Genomic DNA, 21,910 nt, shown 5'->3' with positions numbered 1-21,910 from the left:
AAGTTGAGTCAACGTTGACTAGTCGCTGATGACGTCATTAATGTACAAATAAGCCAGAACCTCAAGGTTGCTTTGTGCACAGCTAATATGACACATCAAAACTTGGTTACCACAAGGCTATCGCTCCTACATAACAGCTTACTTTTGTCAGTTCTTTTTGTATTTGGGTCGTTATATTTCTCACATATTTCTGCTCGTTCTAAATCAGATACATATAAAGTAGCACAGTAAAGATTACATTTATATAAATGAATTAGTGAGAGTGATTGTATGTGAATTAATTCTACCCGTCTATGCAGCATCTCTCTACTAATAGTATGAAGCTGTGGGTTTTAGTTCCTAAGAAATACTGTATATGCTAGAACTTTTCAGTTTCTAAGCTATTTAATTCATAAATAACAGAAAAGTGTTGACAATACGTTTCTGCGCTACTGAAAGTTTCTATGTGCGCGCGATCTGTTTGTTATATGCGAGCTACTGTCTGTATGTGTGTACGTAACAATGCAGCAATGCATTAGTTTAGAATGTGATTAACTTACCTGTACAATAAGCTGTGTAAAACGTGCATTCACCCGATCAATTTTGAGCATCCAGATCTCGAAGTATGCATTTATTTGTAATTTTAACTGTTGGAAACGGAGCATAAAAGTGGACTTCAAAGATTTCTTATCATGTCGCACCCTCTATAGGCCATGATCAGCGACTAGTCGACATCAAGCTTTACTTAAAGCGTCATGGCAGAGCATTAAAGTTGATAAATATATATATACTAGGAAATATAATTACTATTAATTACTTCTTTTTTATATATTATATATTAAAATAATCCAGCTCTAATTTACATTAAATGCTAAAAAATAAACACATGGTGAGTTGAGAACCATTAATAGAGAGGAACTGTTCTACAAGTTTGCTGTTGAACAACCACTAACATCAGATGCAGTAAATATGTACTACTATAATCAAACTTTTCAAAATCTGAGTTTAATGTGATTAAAGAACCCCTTACAGGGTCCTGCACAATAGCTGACGTGATCCGGCCATGGCACCAGATTTAAATGGAGGGGTATATTCTGATCCGATATAATGACAGAAATTATGGAGGGGAAAAAACTTTTTGCTGATAGCTGAAACACTGGGATGTTCGTTGGTAAACATGGTTATAAAAACCTCATTTACTGATGCACCACTGAAAACAGGAGAAAACATGCAGTATTATCTCTCGACAAATATCTTGCCTGATTAATGCTGTTGTAAATGGTTTTAGCCATTTTGCAACAACAACAAAAAGCAAATCCACTTGTAGCACCTTTAATACATTAAGCATTGGAATTATAGTCTATTAGATGAGTAAAACATTATATCAGCATTAACATAATATAATATTCACTCAGTCATTACAAAATACTTGATTCATAATATGAAACTTACGTTGTTGTTACGCGTCTCAACGGCTGGGAATTTTCTTACGATGAATTTCACGGCTGACTCCAGGTTTTTGTCAATTAGGTAGGAAGGCTTTGCCTTGGGATCTCCACAGGCCTACAATGAACAGGAAAAAAAAAGATCACTGCTAAAAGTGCAACAGCTTGAACAGCACCACAGTGAACATGAGCAGAAAACTAACTGATAATCCAATGATCATGAAACAAAGATTCAAACCGTTTGAGACAGATCAGAGAGGAAGAACAGTGAGGTAAAGTGCAGGGATTTGATCACAGTTAGAAAATGCAGTGGATGGAGAAAAAAAAGAGAAAAGGCCAGAATGTGTAAGAGGCTGAAAGAGAATAAAGGACAGAAATAATGGAAGGTAGGAATGGGAATCATAAGGAACTTAGTTATTTCAGTTTTATAATGATTCTTAGAAACTTTTAGGAAGCACAAAATCATTTATTCACTATATTATATTCACTTACTATATGGGATGCTAACCATTAAATGACGATCGATTAATTGTCTATAGTAATTTCATTGATAAAACGTATTGATAGTCGATTAAGGTCATGCGCATGCATGCTGTTATGTTTGGGACCACCATTTTATGTGAGTAAAACCATTTTAAGGCTGGAGTTACACCTTCATGACTACACGTTTGCGTGTGCATTCACAGCCTTGTTGTTTAGTGCAAATGTAGGTTGGAATATTGTGTTTATTTTATGTACGCCTATATATATGATTATCTCAAATATGCATTTGGTTAAGAAGTAACACAGTAGTAAAACACACCGGTGGTCAGATTGAGCGCGTGCAGCTCAAACAGCAATGCACGACTAATAATAACTGTGATTGGGACTGTCTTACATAACTTTATAAAGAGAACAATATAGTAATAAAACAATGTGAATTATTTGAGTTTAGTTGCCTTGTTTCTGCGCGTTGCTCCAGGAAGAGTGCGTTACTGCGTTCACAACATGAGTCACACATTCTGAATAGCACATATTTAGGTCAAGTTCACTTGTACATTTGCATCATTTTGTGCATATAATTATGGCTATTAATCGGGAATTTGTGTAAATTGACATCCCTCACTACTAATTATATATATAAAATTGTGCTACCAAGCCGACATCAAAGAACTAGCAGCGACGAAAGCTGACTCTGTTGTTGCCTCTCGTCGGCTGCGTTTTGGCCAAAAAGCTGCGCTTAAACACACCAAAAGGACTAAAGGCGACTGTGAACTAGCATGTACGTTCTGAGCCTGCGTGTAAGTAAATATCGGTCTAAGTAAATATCGGTCTATGTCAGCAGGTATCAATAGTCTATTTTCGTCACTCAAAAAGGGAAACCGAAACTAGGATTGGATATACACAAACCATAAAATACATCATACAAAGCAGCCCTTGTTTACCATTTAGATTATCAATCTGATCTCTTTCTTAATTCCAGTCAGCTCATGTTATTATGAATATATTTGTGCATTCGAATGGTAAGATAGCATTAACTTATAACAGCCTTCTGTCTTGACTTTGCTCAATTTTGCTTTTATTCTTGTGAACGGACTTATTTGCTAAGCTGAACAGTCAATCGGAGTTCTCTCTCACCGACGGCCTGACGTGGATTCAACATGTTGAATCGGCCCAAAAAAGGCTAGAAGCAACTCAAGTAAACGCTCAAAAAACGTCTGACCATCGGCTTGGTGTGTTCTGGCCTTAATACGGCTACATTCATACAGCATTCAGTTTTATAGAAACTGCAGTGGATGTAAGGCTGCGAGACACGCGGCTCAAACATACTCTCTGCAACCGGAAACAAAGCATTTAAGGCTGTTGTTTGGTTATTTTAAATATTTAATTTATTTAATAACGTGCTGTCAGTCATTGTAAAAATGTTAACAGTTTTTTAGACACTGTCATGTTTGATACCGTCGCTATGGTTAGTTAGAATGAGTTTGTGACTTAAGCTATTTGATCATACAGCAGCTACTTTAATATACTTTAATTTATAATGAACAAAACATTCCAGGATTCACACTTGTAAGCAACTGCTGTTGTAAATCCCAAAATGTGACTGTGAAAGCAGCTATACACGTTTCCTAATTAGGCCTAATAAATATATACCGGTAGTACTGTTCGTACATAGTTAGTTCGTATATAGTTAGGGTTATTATGCAGTGGTACATTTTCTATTCCAAAAAGAAACAATAGATTAACGGGAAAAAATCATTAGATTAATAACAATAGTAATCAATAGATTAATCGATTGAAAAAATAGCCTAATCGGAAAAAAAACAAGTAGAAAAGAGTTCTGGAATCGTACACAACCAATATGATGCAATAGAAAGTGTCGATTTCTTTTTTCTATCGTATTATTTAATTGAGCATAGTGTTTCTCATCACATTCAGTAAAGACAATAAAAAATCCCACACAATTTAGGTAAATATAGTTTGTTTTTTGCCATGGCACTGTATTTTAGTACATTGTTACAGTTTTTTATTTTTTATTTGACCGGTTCTGGATTCCCAACCCTAATCAACAAAAAAGGAAAAAAGGGGAAAAGAGAGAGAGGACAGAATTGAAAATGCTCTTCAAATGGACAAGGTGCTGCGTGAGAAGTTGGAGAGCAGTTAGTGGAACACAGACAGCAGTGTATGATCAGAAACAGTCCTGGAGAGAGAGAAGAGAGAGAGACAGAGAGCGAGCAACAGAGAGATGGTGGGTTTGCTGGACAGTGAGTCTGATTGGCTGGCTGTTCTGTAAGAGGTGAGTGTCTTACAGAGTGAAGGAGCTGAAACGCGTCAGTGGACGTGCAGCTGAGGCAGGGCAGTGTATATGGTCACATGACAACGTTACATGATGCTTTACATGCACCTACAGCTAACACAGCATCAAACCTCAAGACCATTTCAGTGTGCACGGCAACACACAGAGGCTCTGGGTGCTGTAAGACAACATGTGTTTTTATACAAAGCCCATTAGGTCGTTCCCAAAAAAAGACACCGCATGGCTAGCAAACTGACGGGAGTTACACGCAGGCCCTGGAAATGATGCAAACCGGCAATCAGCTCGAAGCAAACTAACATTAAATTTACATTAGCTAAATTACTCCTGTGCCCACTGATAATTTAACACAGCCAATCACAGAGGAGTAAATAAATAAACCCACAGAGAATCTATACTATGCTTCAAAAAATGGCTGGCTATGGCTGGTTTTATTCTTCTTTGTTTATCAGACTACTGACATCCAACTTGTGCTTTGCAGTTAAAAGCAAACTTGCTGAAAATAAAGAGGATGGTAAAAATAAAACAAACAAATAAGGGAAAAATGGAAAATTAAAATAAGCCTCATGCATTAATAATATTTATTACCCTAACAAATGTAAGCAAAGGATTTTAACATAGTTGGCTGGGCGATATTCGTGAATCGGCCTGTATTAGTGATTTTTTATTTGATTTGATTGAAATCGGCACATTACTTTTGCTGTCAAATAGTGCTAAATTGAATGGATAGTGCTAGAAAACAGCAAAGATTTACCACTTTTTAGAGCACGATTTCTTAAAGGGTGACTGACCATCTATTCAAACTTTTCGTAAACCAATCATCTAAAACACAATATATCAATATTTTATATTATGATGTCTAAAGAAATTTGTGCATCATAAACAGTGTTGGGTGTAACTTTTCCCTTGAGAAAATAAACTAAGGGATTACACTTAATTTTTAATTGCAGGTACTTCTAATGTAATTGCATTAAATACTGTATAGACTACAGAACAATTCTATGTAAAACAATAAGTGGATTTAACATCAAAATTTAAAGTCAAAAGTCAAAATGTATGTTTTAAATGTAACCTTCTCATTTTTAAATACTTTGGTCATTTCAAGAATAATTTACGCCATTTTATATTTTTTATTTGAAAGTATTAAAAGAGCAGTTTCATGTCTATCCTTGAATTGTTCAACTGGTTGAGGTTGATATGGGATTTAGAAAGTAATAAGTAATGCAAAACATTTTAGAAAGAGTAATTAGTACAGTAATCTAATTACACGGTTGAAGATGTAATCAGTAGCTAGCTAGTAATAAATTACTTACCCAACACTGATCATAACATAAAAATGTAAAGTAAAAATATGGATAAACATTAATTGATTTGACATTTACAAATACTATTGATTTTTGTTTCCAGTATAGAAAAACATTTTTAAAATCTGTATTTTACTAATTGCAATAACATTTATGAATCTATGAAGTGAATGGCTGTCAAAATGATGGCTCCTCTGCTCACAAAACCTTTTAAGCCATGTCAAAATGCAGCTAAAAATATTAAGATATAATTGAGAATTATTCGATTTTTGTTTATCGCCCAGCTCTAACCCCTCAACATCTGTAAGACTGGCATAAATTTAGGTTCGCAAAACAACAATCAAAACTCACTCCGCTGAAGAAACAGAAATAAATCTGTTTGAGTCCTGCTGGTGGCTACAGTTTGGGAAGGGCCTTTTTTTTGTGAGTTGCGTACAGAAAGATCATGGGACATGAGACTGGTAGGAGAGCAGGGGGAAGGGGGGGAAACTGAGATTTTAGGAAGGTGAAAAGCTGTGCAAACCTTCCAAACTTGTCCTTGCTGGGGGAAGCATTGTAACAGAAAGAGAGAAAATTACACATAAACACAGGTTCCAATGTCTACCATGCATGTTCACTTCAAAACAAATTAGCTTTGGGAACTAATTGTAAGTCGTTCCAGTTAGTGTGTTGTTTCGGGTCCTAAGGAGGGACGCAAGGGGTCAGTTGGGTCACACAGTGCAGTCGTTCCCAGAGCTAACATTGACACCATGCAGAATTCACTCCTCCGGGAGCAGGAACACTGTGGGCTGAGTTCAGAATTCACGTCCATGTTCAAGAAAAGACTAGGAAGTTTGTGATTAGTCAAAGAAACATAATCCATGCAAGTAAAAGGGAACCAAGGTCAACATGTTCACAAAATGACTGAAAACAGATCTGAACTTAAAGAATGACGAACAGAATCACACTGCAAACATAGAGCGAGCAAACAAACAAAACAGACAAACAAACAAACAAAGAAACAAAAATGTCATTATTATCTGCTCACTTGCATCAAATCATCTCATGCACAGAATTATAAAAGCAAAGAGCCAATTACAGCTGACTGTCACTGATCTCAGACTGAATCCATTCTGGTGAACTTTGACTATCCATGTCATTTCAATCAGAAGTAATATCAGGTAAGAGTACTAAGCAGTATAGCACTTTATTGAGAAGCGCACTAATGCCTCGTTTCCACAGAGCGGTACAGGACAGTACAGTTCAGTGCGATTCTGGAAGGTAAATCCTGATACGGCTTGGGTTTCCACCACCAACAGTACCCTTGATAGGCGTGGTGTATGCCGGAAAGTAGCGATCGATGTCATTCTCGCGTGAAGAAGAAACTTTGTTCTTGCTTGTCGGCATGTGTCATTCCCCTTGTGGCACGCGCAAGTGACGATTCTCTGTCAACCAATCAACGTTCAGCAGTGAGTCTAGCTCCACCCTTTAGTACCAGACTACTGTGCTTAGTACCCCAACGGAAGGGTCCCAAAAAAGTGGAACGCTATACGTTTCAGAATTACTGCACCCACACACCGGACGCGAATAGCGCGTCAGGCGCGAGTGATTTCAATGTTAAGTCAATGCAAAGACGCGTTACGCGCGTAAAGCGTGTGAAACGCGTCTTTGCATTGACTTAACATTGTAATCACTCGCGCCTGACGCGCTATTCGCGTCCGGTGTGAACGCACCATTAGGGTGCCATTCACAACTTTTGACAATGGAAACGGCAAAAACTGTGTGCCATTACTGAACTGTACTGTACCGTACCCCTCGGTGGAAACGAGGCATAAATGTGCTTGATCATTTGAACTCAGTTAAACTGTTATTTAAAGAGATGTAGGCTAGCTTTATAAGAGGTGGTAGCTTTACCTGTAGTTCTCTTACCCCTTTTCCACCAAAATGATGTTGGTGCTGATACAGCTAGACAGAGAGCAACGTAAAGTAAGTAAGAAAGGGTTGAAAATACTGATTTCTCGATTTGAAAAAATTCTCATTTTGATTAAACGATACTGATTCTTAAATCCCACGAAACAATCTTATAGTAAGTCTATAGACATAGATGCTGTTTTCAGCTGATGCGAGAAGACTAAACATTATTTGAAGCACCTTCCATCCAATAACTTGCAATAAGATTTGTGCTTTGATACTTTTGATATGAGCTAAGTTTCAGCTTTCAAATTCAGCTAGAAAAACTCAGAAAGGAGCATTTTGATATACTTATTTATATTTTTACTTCACCTGTTGTTAAATTTTTCTTGAACGTTTGAATAAATCCATCATGAAAGCAAGTTATGCAGACACAATTTAAATGTTTATATTTTAGAGATGCACCGGTCGACTGGCAATAAATCTGATACGGTTTTTAGTTTTATTTTGGCAGATAACAGAGACAAGACACACCAAAGACGGACGCAAATAGGTGAACAGAGTCGTGCTTTTCCTCTTACCTCTGTATAAAGTAAGTGCAGCGCTGCTTTGGTTACAGCGGGAACCAAAACAAAGCTATACCGCTGCTGTTCCATAAGCGCCACCTACTGTCGAAAAACTAGTACTGTCTGAATAGGGCTTTTGTTTGGATCATGAATGCACTGGTTGCCTTTAATCTCAAATGGCTATATGTATTTTTGTGAAAGGCCAGTTTGGCCTGTAATAGAGCAAATAAACAACAAATTAATATACTTAAAGAAAAATTTAGAATTGACCATGAAAAATCCTGATTACATTTCAAAAAACGAATTGGAGTATGTATAAACACAATTATGTCATTAAAAAGTTATTAGTATATCATAATTATAATACAAATAAAAATAAAAACGTGTCATTTAAATTTTATATACAAATAATTGGTTAACTTCAACCTTCAATATTATAGTAATGTACCAATTGACAGGGTTCCCTGTATATTTACTGCATTAGTTCAGAGATTTATTTTCCTCCAAATTGACATACTGTACCTGATTTATATCCAAATGAATCAATATTGAAGTGAATGGATTAAATCACATGTTTGTGAATCAAAATTTAATTTGTGTAAATGCCCTGCCCTTATGTAAAGGAAGAGAAAGCAAGAATTATCTTCATTTAGGGTCTTAAGAATTATTATCATTTTTAATTTCACATGCCAAATCAAACATGTAAAACTCTTGGTGGGATGCAAAAGATATTTCTCTTTTGTGTGTATAATGCGTATGTATGTGTAATATAGATGGAAGAAAAATCTAGATTAACGACTCAACCTCACTAATCGATTATCTGGTTTTTGGATTTGAGTCTGGTTGAGCTAGTGGTTAACATTTTGAAAACTACGTTGGTTAAATTCCTGCTGTGGAACCCATTTGTCCTGCTTTCGGTGGAAGTGCACAGAATTTCTACTGGTTTGGGTACTGGCTTTGGCACCAACACTATTTTGGTGAAAAAGGGGTCTCTGAGGATTTCATGTCGAGCTAAACACATGTGAGATAAGAGCGCACTTCCTGAGGTTGTTTCCATGGAAGGATTCTGCTGTCATTTCCTGTGACACAGTTTTGCTACCAACCTATATGCTACAGCTAAATCCAACAAATTCCAAACTGCATTTAGCACAACTTGTGTTTAAAACAAAGTCAGTGTCAGTTATCATTCTATGCTTAAATTGCACAAGCACAGGAAAGACGGGAGGGTCATTATGTCTACTTGAGGTTTAAATGTATATGAAAAACAAGGATCAAATCCTATTGGCTTAGATGGTAAACATTACAAAGCAGAAAGAACAACAGAATGTCAGTTTCAGGAATTCAGAATCAAATCAGCATCAAATGCTATCTAAAATCTTAACTCCCTCTCTGAGTCTGTACCCACCAGAACGCAACGTAGATCTTACAGCACTCAATGCAATGCCTGCCAGTTGCTAAGCAACAGGACTACCAAAAGCATGTATTCCAATTTCTAGTCCTGTGGAAAAGCAATCCCTCAACTAAATTTGACAGAAAAAAATGCTATATAAAATAATGGCCAATAACACTGAACTGGTTCAGTCAAGTTTCCCACAGTGCACTCAACTGTGTTGTATTCCGAATGGATATGGTGCATGGGGTACACAAGAATATGACAGAATATGACTAATATTGGGTTGACCCCCGGTGACTTGTCTGAATGAGTGAGGTCAGACATACACACGAGTGACATCAGTGGGCATGGAGAGACAGGCGGCACTCCAGAGACCTTCTTGCGCTCTAAACGGGCATCACACACACTGATGAATTCACATCACATATCTGAGCGAGTTCACAGCCAGAGGGAGGAAAAAAATGCTAACGGCGATGGTCCTCCACTAGCCCACTTTCTGCTGTGATCTGGACTGCTGCCATTACGGCTAGCATCAATGCCAGGCCTTTCTCAAAAACCTTAGAACTGGCTTTATTGGCAAAGGGTAAGAAAAAAATTGTTTGAAAAAAGAAAAAAGAAAAACCCGACTAGAATTGACAGGCTTTAGCCTACTTCGTGTGTGATGCTAGCACGATTCAAGATATTTCAAGCCCTCGGATTGCTGAAAGTGTAATATGGGAGGATCTCATAAAAACATGTCCAGCTCACATTTCAAACCAACAATAAGAGAAAAAATGTGTTGCATACTGAAAATAAAGACCATTATTTCATGTCATTTAAGCACATTCCTGTAATTATTATCACAATAGTGTGATTTGTGTCTGGACATTTTACTTACAGGTAGGATTTTTTTTTTTTCGTGGTAGGCCAATATACCAGCCAGACAAATGAATAATTTGGTCTTATTCAGATTATCAGCATCAGTTTGTTTGTTTATCAGACATTGTTATCTGTCAAAATATTTTTTTTTCCCCAGTGAATATTATGTTAAAGTCCCTCTGTGGGGAAAATCAAGTTTTTAATGTTGTTTATATGTCTATGTAGCTATGTGGTGTTTTTAATATGCTTTAAGACAAACCATGTGCAAAGTCACAAGTCAACACCGTTCCTGAGTATTTTCTCCCTATAACTGCAGTGAAAAAAGACGGTTTGAAATCGCTGGTGTTTCTGACGTCACAAACTACCTTGTAACCAATCACGTCAACGTGCCGGCGGGCTTTAGCAAATTAACTGTGAAGCAGGGGAGTCTCAAGAGAAGCCAGGTTATCCCGGTATATTTTTCTGTTGATATGAAAAATCAGGCACATTTAGCAATATAGCGAGTGAATTATGTACATGATGTAGGCCTAGGCCTATATTACGATGAACTATATGCCCATCTCCAAAGCGTTCTGGTTACTGATTTTCAGAAGGCAGCTGTCTGACGGTGGTGAATGGAAATATGTTTTGTGTAACAGTAACATTATCAACATTATTAGCTGTTTGACAACATAGTCAAGGCAAGCAAAAGGCTAATCATATTAACTACCGTTATGTGTCCGACGTTGTAGAGAGCGATACATAAAAAACGCAATACCATCCTGATACATCAACGTGAGATGACCGAGTAGATTTCTGAGCGGGGCTAATGTGCATATTAATGGTCCGCGTATACTAAATGAAGTAAGGGTGTGGTTACATTCAAGCTATTTTAAGGCATGAATAAAAAAAAATAACAGGAAAAACATTTAAATATGTCATTTTGGTGATCAAAGATGAGTGAAGGGATTAAATTATTGACTACAGGAGCACTCAATTTTTTTGTCATTATTTTTTTTACAAAATCACAAATTTCTTGTCACTAAAATCTAACCTAGTTATGAAACAATGTTCCAGTTGAAGATACTGCAATATACATTTTAAATCATAATTAAATAATTTAAACAATGCTTTCATTATGTATAAATCATTTAAATTATACATATAAATGGGTCAAAACACAATAAGGGTCTCAGCTTGTTGGAAACATATTAATAACAAGCCGAGACCTAATTGTGGGTCAAAAGTAGGGATGCTCCGATTGATTTGGTGCAGTTGATCGGTATTAGCCGATAATCACGTTCAGGAGTCACTAAAATCTCACCAAACGATCGCAAATTGATGATGCCAGACTTCAGTGCCGCAGTCATGTCAGTGTGGAGTTATTACGCGGGATCAAGAAACACGTTCAGTTGTAATTATGTTCAGTTTGACATTAAGTCTTGTAGGCTCTTTAATAATACCTAATATGGATAATGTTTTGCATAAGCCCTGTATTTAAAGGCCATTTAAAATGTTCATTGTAAAAATAATATTTGTTGTGCTTAATTTGCTCATTTATTTGATTCTCAATTTGTAACAACAATCTATAGCATCACTGTAAATAACATCTGTGGTATTACTTATCTGGAAAAAAACAACAAAAAACACTGACATTCAACAGAGAGCTTAAATATAAGTGTTATATTCAATATAGGGTTGAATATAAGGACCAGTATTGGCCGATCATGACAAAAATAAAAAATTAGTAATGGGAATCGGCTGCAAAAATCCTGATCGGACAATCACTCTTCAAAAGTGGAATATTTTTATTCTACCACTTTTGACCCATTTATATAGGCATACATGTACATTTACTGCTTAATTGCCATGAAAATAATGTCACAATGCAAAAGATTTTTAAGCAAAATATCCTTTTGATTTTGGGGAAATGTGAGCGAGACATGTTCTTGAGTGGTTCTGTGTTATTTACCCAAATACGAGTCATCTAATATTTTTTTCAAACTGATTTAAAATAATAACAATTAATAATTAGTCTAATCTTTTTGTAAATAGATTACAGCAACTAACATTTTGTCAGAACCTCTAGTAAATAACATGTTTTGTTTAGTTGTAAATTGATCTCTATTTAAAAAAAAAAAAAAATCTCAATTTATCCACAATCGTGCAGTTTAAATCCCAAGAGAGGCAATGACATAACCAATTTGTGCCTCTGATTCTTACATCACAGATCAATTATTTCTTATTACAGCTCAGTAAAAATCAAACAACTACTTTTACAATTAAATTCAAGGGAAATTATGAAAGATCAATACTGTCGGTCAGACACAACTGTCAAACCACCACTTCAGAATCCTACAGATCTGACATCTGTCAAACATGCTCGGGACTTCAGGTATGACAGATGAACGATTGAAAGGGCTGTGTGATCATTTCAACACACCCACTGAGATATCAAACTAGAAGATTCAATTTGACCAGGGCTGCCAAGCTGCTACCAACTACCCACAATTAGGTCTTTGTAGAAACTACAGCTTTCGGGGCTGTGATGCCTGGATTGGATTATCCTCTTCTATAGATGGGTCATTATCAGTGCTTTAAAAGCTGGGTCACGATGAGGTTCTAGTCTGGACACACAATGTTCACAGGCCCTCTCAATCACAGCTTTGTGCACTTAACCCTGAGTATACATTGCCAGTATATAGATATGCTAGCATGATATCTGCTTTAATATCGTAGGGGGTGTAAAACTAGGACATTAGCCACCCTCATCTCACCATTATAATCATAGTTATTGTTATAGGTTAGACTGACCCTCTAGAAATTCACTAACCTGTACTAAATCTCAATCAAATGAGACATGAATGCACTATACAACGTAAACATTGATTTATGGCAGTGTCGCGCGCACACACACGCACGCACGCACTCACTCACTCAATCAGGGCCTGGCCACATCAACCCAGTGCGTGTGTGTATGTGGTTGTGTATTTGTATGGGTTTACTGCAGTCCTCTGCTACACACATGCATGAAGGGCTTATTCTCACCTTCTTTATGTTGTAGATGCGCGTGAGCATCCCGATTCCGCGGTCGTTGAGGATCGTCAGTTTCTCCGCCAGCTTCTGCTGGCTCGGCTGCAGCGCGCTCCGAGACATGGCTCAAACGACCGTTTAAACGAGCTAAATCTCAACCGAACGGATTCCTCGTGTAGTGTTAAAGGGTAAAGTGCCAAAACGAGTTGGTTTTTAGTGTTAAAATTCGCCCATATTACGGGCTTCAGGCGCGTCGTCGGGATGTATTTTTTTCTAGGTGTTGCCCTGACGGCCAGAACGAGGCTGCTTCCGGCAACGTCATTCGTCACGTGACCAGAGCACTCCGCAGGACCGCCGCCCCCATCATGCTGATGATAGTAGGCCTAGTTGTTGCAAAAATGTGGTTATTGTCTGAATTTGTTTCTGCGGGTCTTATAGTTTTAAGCTTAAAAAGTATTTGGTACATTTATACACATGCAAATATAAGCAGTTTTCCAATATTTTCGACAGTTTATTTATTTATTTAATGCATCATACATTTTTTTAGATAACAAACCAAGAGAAAATAACCCCAGTTTCACAGACAAGGTTAAGACTAAAATGCATTTTTGAGCTGTTTTAACTGAAAGCAACTTGCACTGACATCTTAACATCTCAGGATGCACACCATAAAGTTTTTAATGAAAGTGTAATCACTTCTCTGCATAATTGTAGCATATAGCCTAATTTTGTAGTGTCCGTTTTACCTATATAGCCTATGTTTTGGGCAGGTTTTGGTTTTTAGGCCTTTAGAAAAAATTAGGCTAACTATCACTCTCAATTTTCATTATATAGGCTACGCACGTTTATTAAAATGTATTCATTAAAATCATCATGACTTCACCAGATCATTGCCCTGTATTGCCAAACCGGACAAAGACGGAATTCAAAAAAAAAAAGTGTTTCTATTATACAATGAAACATTACAGAGTAAGAAAAAAATACAGTTAAGAGATATATAACAAATAGCATTAATAAGAGAACAACAACAGCCAAGAAAAAACAACAAAAACAATTCAAGCTAAAAAATAACCAAATAAATAAAGAAAGAATTTGAAAAGTTTGAGAAGCTGCTCACTGCAGAGCAAATGGGTGGATCTTACGTGGAGCTCCTCCTCGCTAGAGCTCCAGTGAGGAGGAGTGATTGTAATTTGGACCTAATGGGTGGAGCTAGAGTATCCAACCACACCCTAACCCTGCCCACAACTCTACCCCATACACTCCCGTAAAGCTCCAGAGAGGAGGAGCTGGATTAATCCCACCCCATTGGAGAGAGAAGGAGCTGGACTAATCCTACTAGGAGCTGGTCGTCATTTGACTCTGCACTGCAGTGAGTTGCCTACACCTAAATTCGATCAATACGCGCTCCGAACCAATGATTCGAAACAAATGATTCACAATGTGTTCGAAGCTTCATGAAGCAGTGATTTGAAAGCACCCGCATCATTCATTCATTCATTCATTCATTCATTCATTCATTCATTCATTCATATTCATTAGCCTAGTATTAAAAAAATATATTCTCTCTCTTTTTTAAACATAGGTACCCTCCTATACAACGCTTCAACATCGTTTTCAAACCAGTTTTCACTAAACAAAAAAAGTTGATTGTTTGTTTTTCTACAGCTAATGGCCGAGTTAATTAAAAATCGGGTGGTTGACAAAACACACGTAGGTTACTGTTATTATGTAACATCTCTTTAGATAAAAAAAAAAGACAAAAATCGTTTAAACCCCCCCCCCCCCCCAAACATCTTTAGGATTATTAGCTAATAACTGCAGTCTCTGTGCCAAAGACGTTCGCGCGAGACGAACGTAAACCGACTGCACCCAGAAAATTGCTGACATTATAAATTATTGTATAAAGTTGCCTGCCCTGATAATACGTGAATAATTTGCGCATTGGGAACAGCAGGTGGTTCACTAATGCAGGCAAACATACGCAGTTATATGTCCCTCCTTTAGGTGTCACTGTTGTTTTGATCTTCCCCAGGTAATTATGCTGAGCTGAGGTGCGCTAATGAATCTTCTCAGTTTTCAGGTAGTATCAAGGTCACAGAAATTTAGACGGGCATTAATTTACTAGGGAGGGAGCAACGCACAGCCTCACAGCACAAACTAAGATTAGGAGCCTTTACATTTCTGCTTGGGACATCCCCGCCGCAAATGTGATGCAGTCGCTTGCACAAGAAATAAAATCCTTCTCCAAAACTAAATTGCGAAAACAATGCACCAGAGTAACGACTTTGAGCGGCAGGAGGATTATTGAGACATGGAGAGGTTCCACTGTACAGGTGGTTGAGGAAACAGTACAGCCGGAAACTGCATGTGGATATGTTCAGGATAATAACTGGGATCTTCAGGTTGGACATATTAAACCATATATGTTGCTTGGTGAGTAACCTAGTTGATCTTCTCATTTGACACAGTAACAAAAATACGTAAAACCTCACATTATGGCCTGTTTTAGTCATTATAAAATGTTAGCCTATGGAATTATATGATTCAAAACTTTGTATTGTATCCTTTTAATGTTAATAAATGCATTAAATGTAGCCTAAATTATATTTCAGTTTATATAACGTAAAATGATAAAAAATGATTCTAATAATGTAATATATTCTAGATTTTTAGGTTACACTTTATTTTAAGGTGTCATTGTTACAGTGTAATTATATATTTAAGTACTGAGTAATATTAATTAACAACATACTTACTGTAGGGTTAGGGTGGATTCGTATTTGGTTGAGGGTTATTTGCATGTAATTATGCATAATTTACTGTCATTACTATGGTAAATACATGTAACATATGTAACAAGGACACTGTACAATAAAGTATTAGCAATTTTTATATATCCTAATGAATGATTTTTAATTATGTTTATTTCATAGGGTCACAAGATGCTGCTCATGACTTTGGTACTTTGAGGAAATATAAGGTAATGTGTTTGACTGATTTCTTATTTACTTGAGTTTATTATTATTATAGCATTTTTTTATAATTTATAATGTAACTATTGATGACGTATAATGTGTTTCCATTGATTTCAGGTCACACATATATTAAATGTTGCGTATGGTGTGGAAAATGCCTTCCCTGACTTGTTCATCTATAAGACACTGAGCATAATGGATCTGCCTGACACTAATATCATATCATATATCAAGGAGTGTGCACAGTTTATAGACCAGGCTAAAGCTGAGGTAACATTTGCCTTTTGTTTCTTTGCATAGTCATATATACACCTATAAAATATACATTCGGTTAATATCATGGGATTTCCAAGAATGATTTTGCACAAAGTCATGTGTTTTTGCTCAAATCCTTGATTTTTGCATAATGTAACACCAATGTATGGAGGTCTGGCAGCATTAAAACGGGATATTTCATTCTCTCAGTGTAATTTCCTGAGTGTTGGGCTTTAGCGCCTGGCCTATGTGATACTGCATCGGTCATCCAATGGCTAACTCTCTTATTCTAGGTGACCATGCGGAGTGCTGAATAATGGATGCTGAGTTTTCACAATGCATTATTCAGCAAGTTGTAGAAAGATCATATCACTAACGGGCCATTGTTTGTCATACAACCTCTTTACTAAATAGTGTCGCCAGTCACCCTTAACCTGACACTGCCTCATGATTCAAATTCACTAAGGTTTATGATTACAATGGCTGCTGGAAATAAGTTTCCATTCCTTTGTAAAATGAGCGCAGCACCTAATTTACTATGTCGTCTATGATGCAAAGGGAAACAACAGCTCAGTTAATCAATTGATGTTCTTCTCAACTCGACGGAATGTGGTTCTCTCATCCGTAACTTGCAATTTTGTAATTCCTTGCAATTAGCATAGGATTAATTACATGCCTTATAATGGAGTATGTAATGATGTGAAATTAAATGCCTCCATAGAGGGATTCTAGTAGCTCCTGGAAACCATTTATTTTCCCGCTGTTTGACTGAACAGTTGTTTTCTCTCTCCAGAAAGGAGTTGTGCTTGTCCACTGCAATTCCGGAGTTTCGCGTTCTGTCTCAGTTGTCATTGGATATCTGATGTTAATGGAAAATCAGGCATTTGGTGACACGTTTGCACTGGTGAAATCTGCTCGACCGGCCTCTTGTCCAAATCCAGGTTTCATGGAACAGCTGAAAAACTTCAGGCCACAAGACGCTACACAAGCAAATGGTTTGGGTCATGATTGAACATTATTCTACGGCTGCATCCACTCAATGTTAAAAGGAGAATTCACCACATAATTACAATACTGTCTTCATTTTCTCATCCCCACATCTTTTTTAATCTTTAGGACTTTCTTGGTCCCACTTTATAGGTGATGTCTTTAACTACGCATTTACTAACATTAGATAATGCACTTATTATTGAGTACATACATGTTTTTACATTTTACTTGCATTTTATAAATACCTGCATGTAATTACATCTACAATTACACTGTTGACCCTTCCTCTACCTCAAACTCATACCACCAAACCGATCCCTTACCTTACCTGTATCGTTTTTGCAATACAACATAAACACAATAAGTACATTGGAATATTTTTTTGATGTAGGTGCATAGTAGTTAAAGACACCTACCTGTAATATAAAGTTTGACTACTTTCTTTCTTCTGTAGAACACAAACTGTGATACATAAGCTGTCCTATCTACTCGTTTCCTCAAAGTGAAAAGCTGTCAAGTAAGGCAAGTTTGGTAAATAACTTAAATTTCAGTCTGTTCCTCACACAAAGCTTAGAATATAACACATGAGTTATATGCAACTACTTTTATGGAGTTTCTTTGTTGTCTTTTCTTGTTTTGAACATTTTTTCATTAATATAGGATGTGAGGGTGAGTAAATATTGGCAGAATATATATATTTTTTGGTGAACTACTCTTGTAAAGCCACCAGTGCTTCCATTATGGCTTATTGTCTTATATTGCAATTGTCTTATTTGTGCTAAACCAGCTAACAGGGAACAGTCTCAGAGTGTTCTGGCAAGGTTCTCTCAAAGTTATGACCAAATGTTCTTCCAGTAACATTAACAGAACATTCGTTCAAAGTTATCTGGTCTTTAATAATGTTCTCAAAATGTCTGAAATTAAGGACATTCGTCTAACATTTTTAACTGTTACTACTTGTTTCAGGATGTTCAGAAAACATTCAAAAGTAACAATCCCATAATGTTTGCAAAATGGAATGTTTTCTTACATTTCGAAAGTTCAGAGATCATTCAGAAATAATGTTGACATAACGTTATGGGAACATTAGCAATACGTTTATTGTTAGCTGGGAATATGACAAAATAGACAAGCGAGAACACTTGCCTGTGGCATTACAACAACACACTGTAAAAAAAATTCCTGGTAATTTTCTGTCAGGACATTATCCATTAATTTTACAGACATTTCTGTTAACCCTAAAACACAATGCAATGCAGTGCATAATTCTAAATAATTTTAAAGGTAAAACAGTATACATTAATATTAAAACAGTAGCCTATACATTGTGGCCTATTTTTACAGTTTTTAGATCAGGCCTACATCATTAGCTTTTATGGCATGACTTAGAATTTGAATTAAATGACAGGAAGAGGAATTTACTGAATTACAGTTCAAAGAAATCCACTACAATTACAGAAGAGATTGCATTCGTTCCCATTTCCAATATACCGTATTATTTGTAATTCCGTAAATTCAATTAAAGTTCAATTTCAGGAATTCACATCCTAAGGCCATTCACACCCAGACACTAATTTTAGTAGCTTCTATGGGGTATACATGTCTTATAATAATACATCAGCATTAGCATAACAGAGTGTATCCTTTTCAGATGCAGTTATCATCCCGTTCTGCTAAATTCATCAGGCGTTTAGAATCGTCTTATCTGATAGTGACATCTTGTGGTCACAGCTCACATTTAGCCTTTTCATCTGTTTAGTCAAATTATTAGATCCATTTCAGTTTAAAAAATAAAATAAAAAGATAAAGAATAACATTCTGTTCTTAAACCAGGTTCTTATACAGTAACTTGGTAATTAAAAACAGTACTAGGCATTTTGTCATCATTTAACTTCCTTGGTTAGCGTCTGGGATGTTAAGCTATATTTGTGCAATAAAGTAACTTAAATTTCAACCAGAAGAAAGGGACTAGTTGAAGAAGTATTCCTGTTACATCAAATCTTAATGCATTTTCTTTTGTAATTTTTGTAATTTTCATTATATATGTTTTTGTCCATAGATTGCATAGTAATATAGTGTTTTTTTTATTATCTTAAAATTGTTTAAACCTGTTGTGATTTTCTGAAGGTAGTAATTTGTCATCATATTTTTATTTCTTTATTAGAACTTCTTGGATTTTGTGGTGTAGACCGAGTCTGTTTTTGATGTTAAAGTATGAATATGTGGAATGGATTATATTGAATAAAATATGTGTATAAAGATACTTTACATGCCTCTATTTTTTTTATAAACTATGTTTTTGTCATTGCCTTTAATGAAAAAACAACAACAACTAAATTTCAGTAAAATTAAATGTAGGCCTATTCAATCTATAACTGAACATAACATAATCTCACGTCATTTTCCATGTCATAGTCTACTGTGAGAATATTGAATGGAAAAATGTTTGTAATTGCTTATCAAAGTAGGCTACGTGTTATTTAGATATTGCATTTTTTTTTTTTTTGGTAACATTTTTAAAAATGTTTTAAATACATAAAGAGACTATCTTGCTCCAAATGAATCTGCTTCTGCACAATATATTGTTAAAAAAGGTATTATTTATAAAACATCTCCATTTAGATTTGGCGGGGTTGTAGCGCCCTCTGTGTTAGTGATTGAAATACACCTTTGCAGGGCGAGGGCGTGCATGTCCACCAATACATCAGGATGCCTGAGGTAGAGGTAGCATGCTTCCTACATGAGAATATTACGAGTGAACTGAGATGACTTATCTCGAAAACATAAGGAAACTCTTTGTGCAATTGTCACTTCAGCTCTATCTCCTATGTTGTTGATAAACTCGAGGATTTGCTTTTCCACATGGGCACTTTCTCATCCAAGGTCTCCAGGAGAAACATTGTGACCGTGAAGCCCAAAGAGTCCGATGACGGCAGAGCGAACCGGGACTCGACCAAGAGCCAGACTCGGGTCATTAAAAATTCAGTTCAGAAGGTCAGCCGGGAAGTTCAGAGGGAGTCTGTCATCACTGAGAGAGGCAAGTGATGAGAGTTTCATTGCTGTTTTCAACTCTGAGGAAAAGTTCGACATGGTCCAATGACGGTTTTGTTTGTTAAAGGGGGGGTAAAATACTTAGTTTCAGTCAATCTCATGTTAATCTTGAGTACATAGAGTAATAGTGCGTCCTTCATATCTCCAAAAAGTCTTTAGTTTCATCATATTTATCAAATAAAAATACAGCTTTCCGATTCTATCCGGAAAAAGCCGAGGTCCTTGATTCTGGGCGGGTAAAATTATGTCAGGCGTTTGGTTACAGCTTAATTTTAGTGACAGTTCTATCAAAGCTATGTTTTTATATCAGATAATACTCAATTCACAATTAATTACTGGGATTTGTGTACGTACAAAGTGATTTATCACGTATGAGTGCGAATTAAGGTTTGAATCCTCTCAAGGCAGGTCTAAAATGCTACATAATTATGGCAACGTTAGTTGCAACAAAACATCGACAAAATATCATAAGTAGGCTAGTAATAATTTAGATTGCTATTATAGATGTAAAGAACACAAAAATAGGCTATAGAAATCAGAACCAACAGAAATCATTAGTGTTTGTTTACTCATTACCACGAGGTAAAATGTGACAATTCCTATTTTTTTTTTAATTGAATATTGCAGTAGCCTATTTATTATAAATGATTTATTCATGAACATGTGCCACGTGCCCTCATAATCATATTTTATCAAAACTTTACCAACTCTACTCTGATGATTTGTTTACTGGCTCTAGGGCGGGCGGGACAACATGTCACTCAAATGAGATCAACCAGCAAACCACAACCATCCAACAATCCAATCGATTCCCAATGGACAATATCAAGTCCCATCCTGGTTTTTTTCCTGTTCAAGAAGCTGGCTGCATCCAAAATCGCATACTTTATTGAGTAGGTACTTATTTTGAATAAGTAGGCTACTTACTTACACGGCCGCTAAAAAGTACGTTCTATATAGTATAAGTGTGTGTGAATGCAATCCGGACATACTACATTTGCCATGTTGTCATTATCATGTGACCTACCAGCGTCATTTATGTGCTTTACTGTCATTCACAAATCCTCTACTTTGGGATAGTGAAGTGTCCATTTTATGCACACTTCAGAATCTCGCCGGAAGAAGTAGGTCATTTGGGTACTTTATGTCACGTACACACACACAGGAACAGGTAGATCCAATTGCAGTATTTATTTAAGGGTAATCCGTACTCACTACAGTCCAGACAAGGGTCGAAAACAAAAGGCAATCCAAATAACACAAGATGAACACGAACAACAGGAACGGAAGTGTGGGACAATATACAAGGACTCTGTGACAAACACTGAAACAGACAGGGTATATATACACAAGTGCAAACAAGGTGACGAGAAACAGCTGAAGGAAATGAACAATCAG

The 21,910-nt window shown here is 36.4% G+C and overlaps 3 protein-coding genes across 10 annotated transcripts in view; 2 read left to right on the top strand and 1 right to left on the bottom strand.

Annotated features, from left to right (window-relative positions):
- nckap1 (NCK-associated protein 1) overlaps positions 1-13,603 on the bottom strand; it is a 51,752-nt gene extending 38,149 nt beyond the window's left edge. For all 8 annotated transcript variants that reach the window (XM_079618989.1, XM_079618990.1, XM_079618983.1 and 5 more), the window contains exons 1-2: positions 13,257-13,603; positions 1,432-1,542 (exon numbers count right to left, since the gene is read on the bottom strand). In XM_079618989.1, the coding sequence (XP_079475115.1) occupies positions 1,432-1,542; positions 13,257-13,364 (219 nt within the window). In that variant the 5' untranslated portion in view covers positions 13,365-13,603. The remainder of the gene's footprint in view (positions 1-1,431; positions 1,543-13,256) is intronic.
- Positions 13,604-15,312: 1,709 nt separating this feature from the next.
- dusp19a (dual specificity phosphatase 19a) lies at positions 15,313-19,511 on the top strand. Its single transcript, XM_079618502.1, has 4 exons — positions 15,313-15,674; positions 16,175-16,221; positions 16,334-16,486; positions 17,265-19,511. Exons 1-4 carry the CDS (start codon positions 15,452-15,454, stop codon positions 17,481-17,483), a joined length of 642 nt encoding a protein of 213 aa, XP_079474628.1. The 5' UTR covers positions 15,313-15,451; the 3' UTR covers positions 17,484-19,511.
- Positions 19,512-20,113: 602 nt separating this feature from the next.
- pde1a (phosphodiesterase 1A, calmodulin-dependent) overlaps positions 20,114-21,910 on the top strand; it is a 100,594-nt gene continuing 98,797 nt past the window's right edge. Inside the window, exons 1-2 of the mRNA XM_079618652.1 lie at positions 20,114-20,179; positions 20,345-20,498. Coding sequence (XP_079474778.1) covers positions 20,171-20,179; positions 20,345-20,498 — 163 coding nt within the window. The 5' untranslated portion in view covers positions 20,114-20,170. The remainder of the gene's footprint in view (positions 20,180-20,344; positions 20,499-21,910) is intronic.

Source organism: Phoxinus phoxinus (assembly GCF_949152265.1).
Source record: "Phoxinus phoxinus genome assembly, chromosome: 7".
NCBI lineage: Eukaryota > Metazoa > Chordata > Actinopteri > Cypriniformes > Leuciscidae > Phoxinus > Phoxinus phoxinus.
This window is presented reverse-complemented; position numbering and strand designations above follow the sequence as displayed.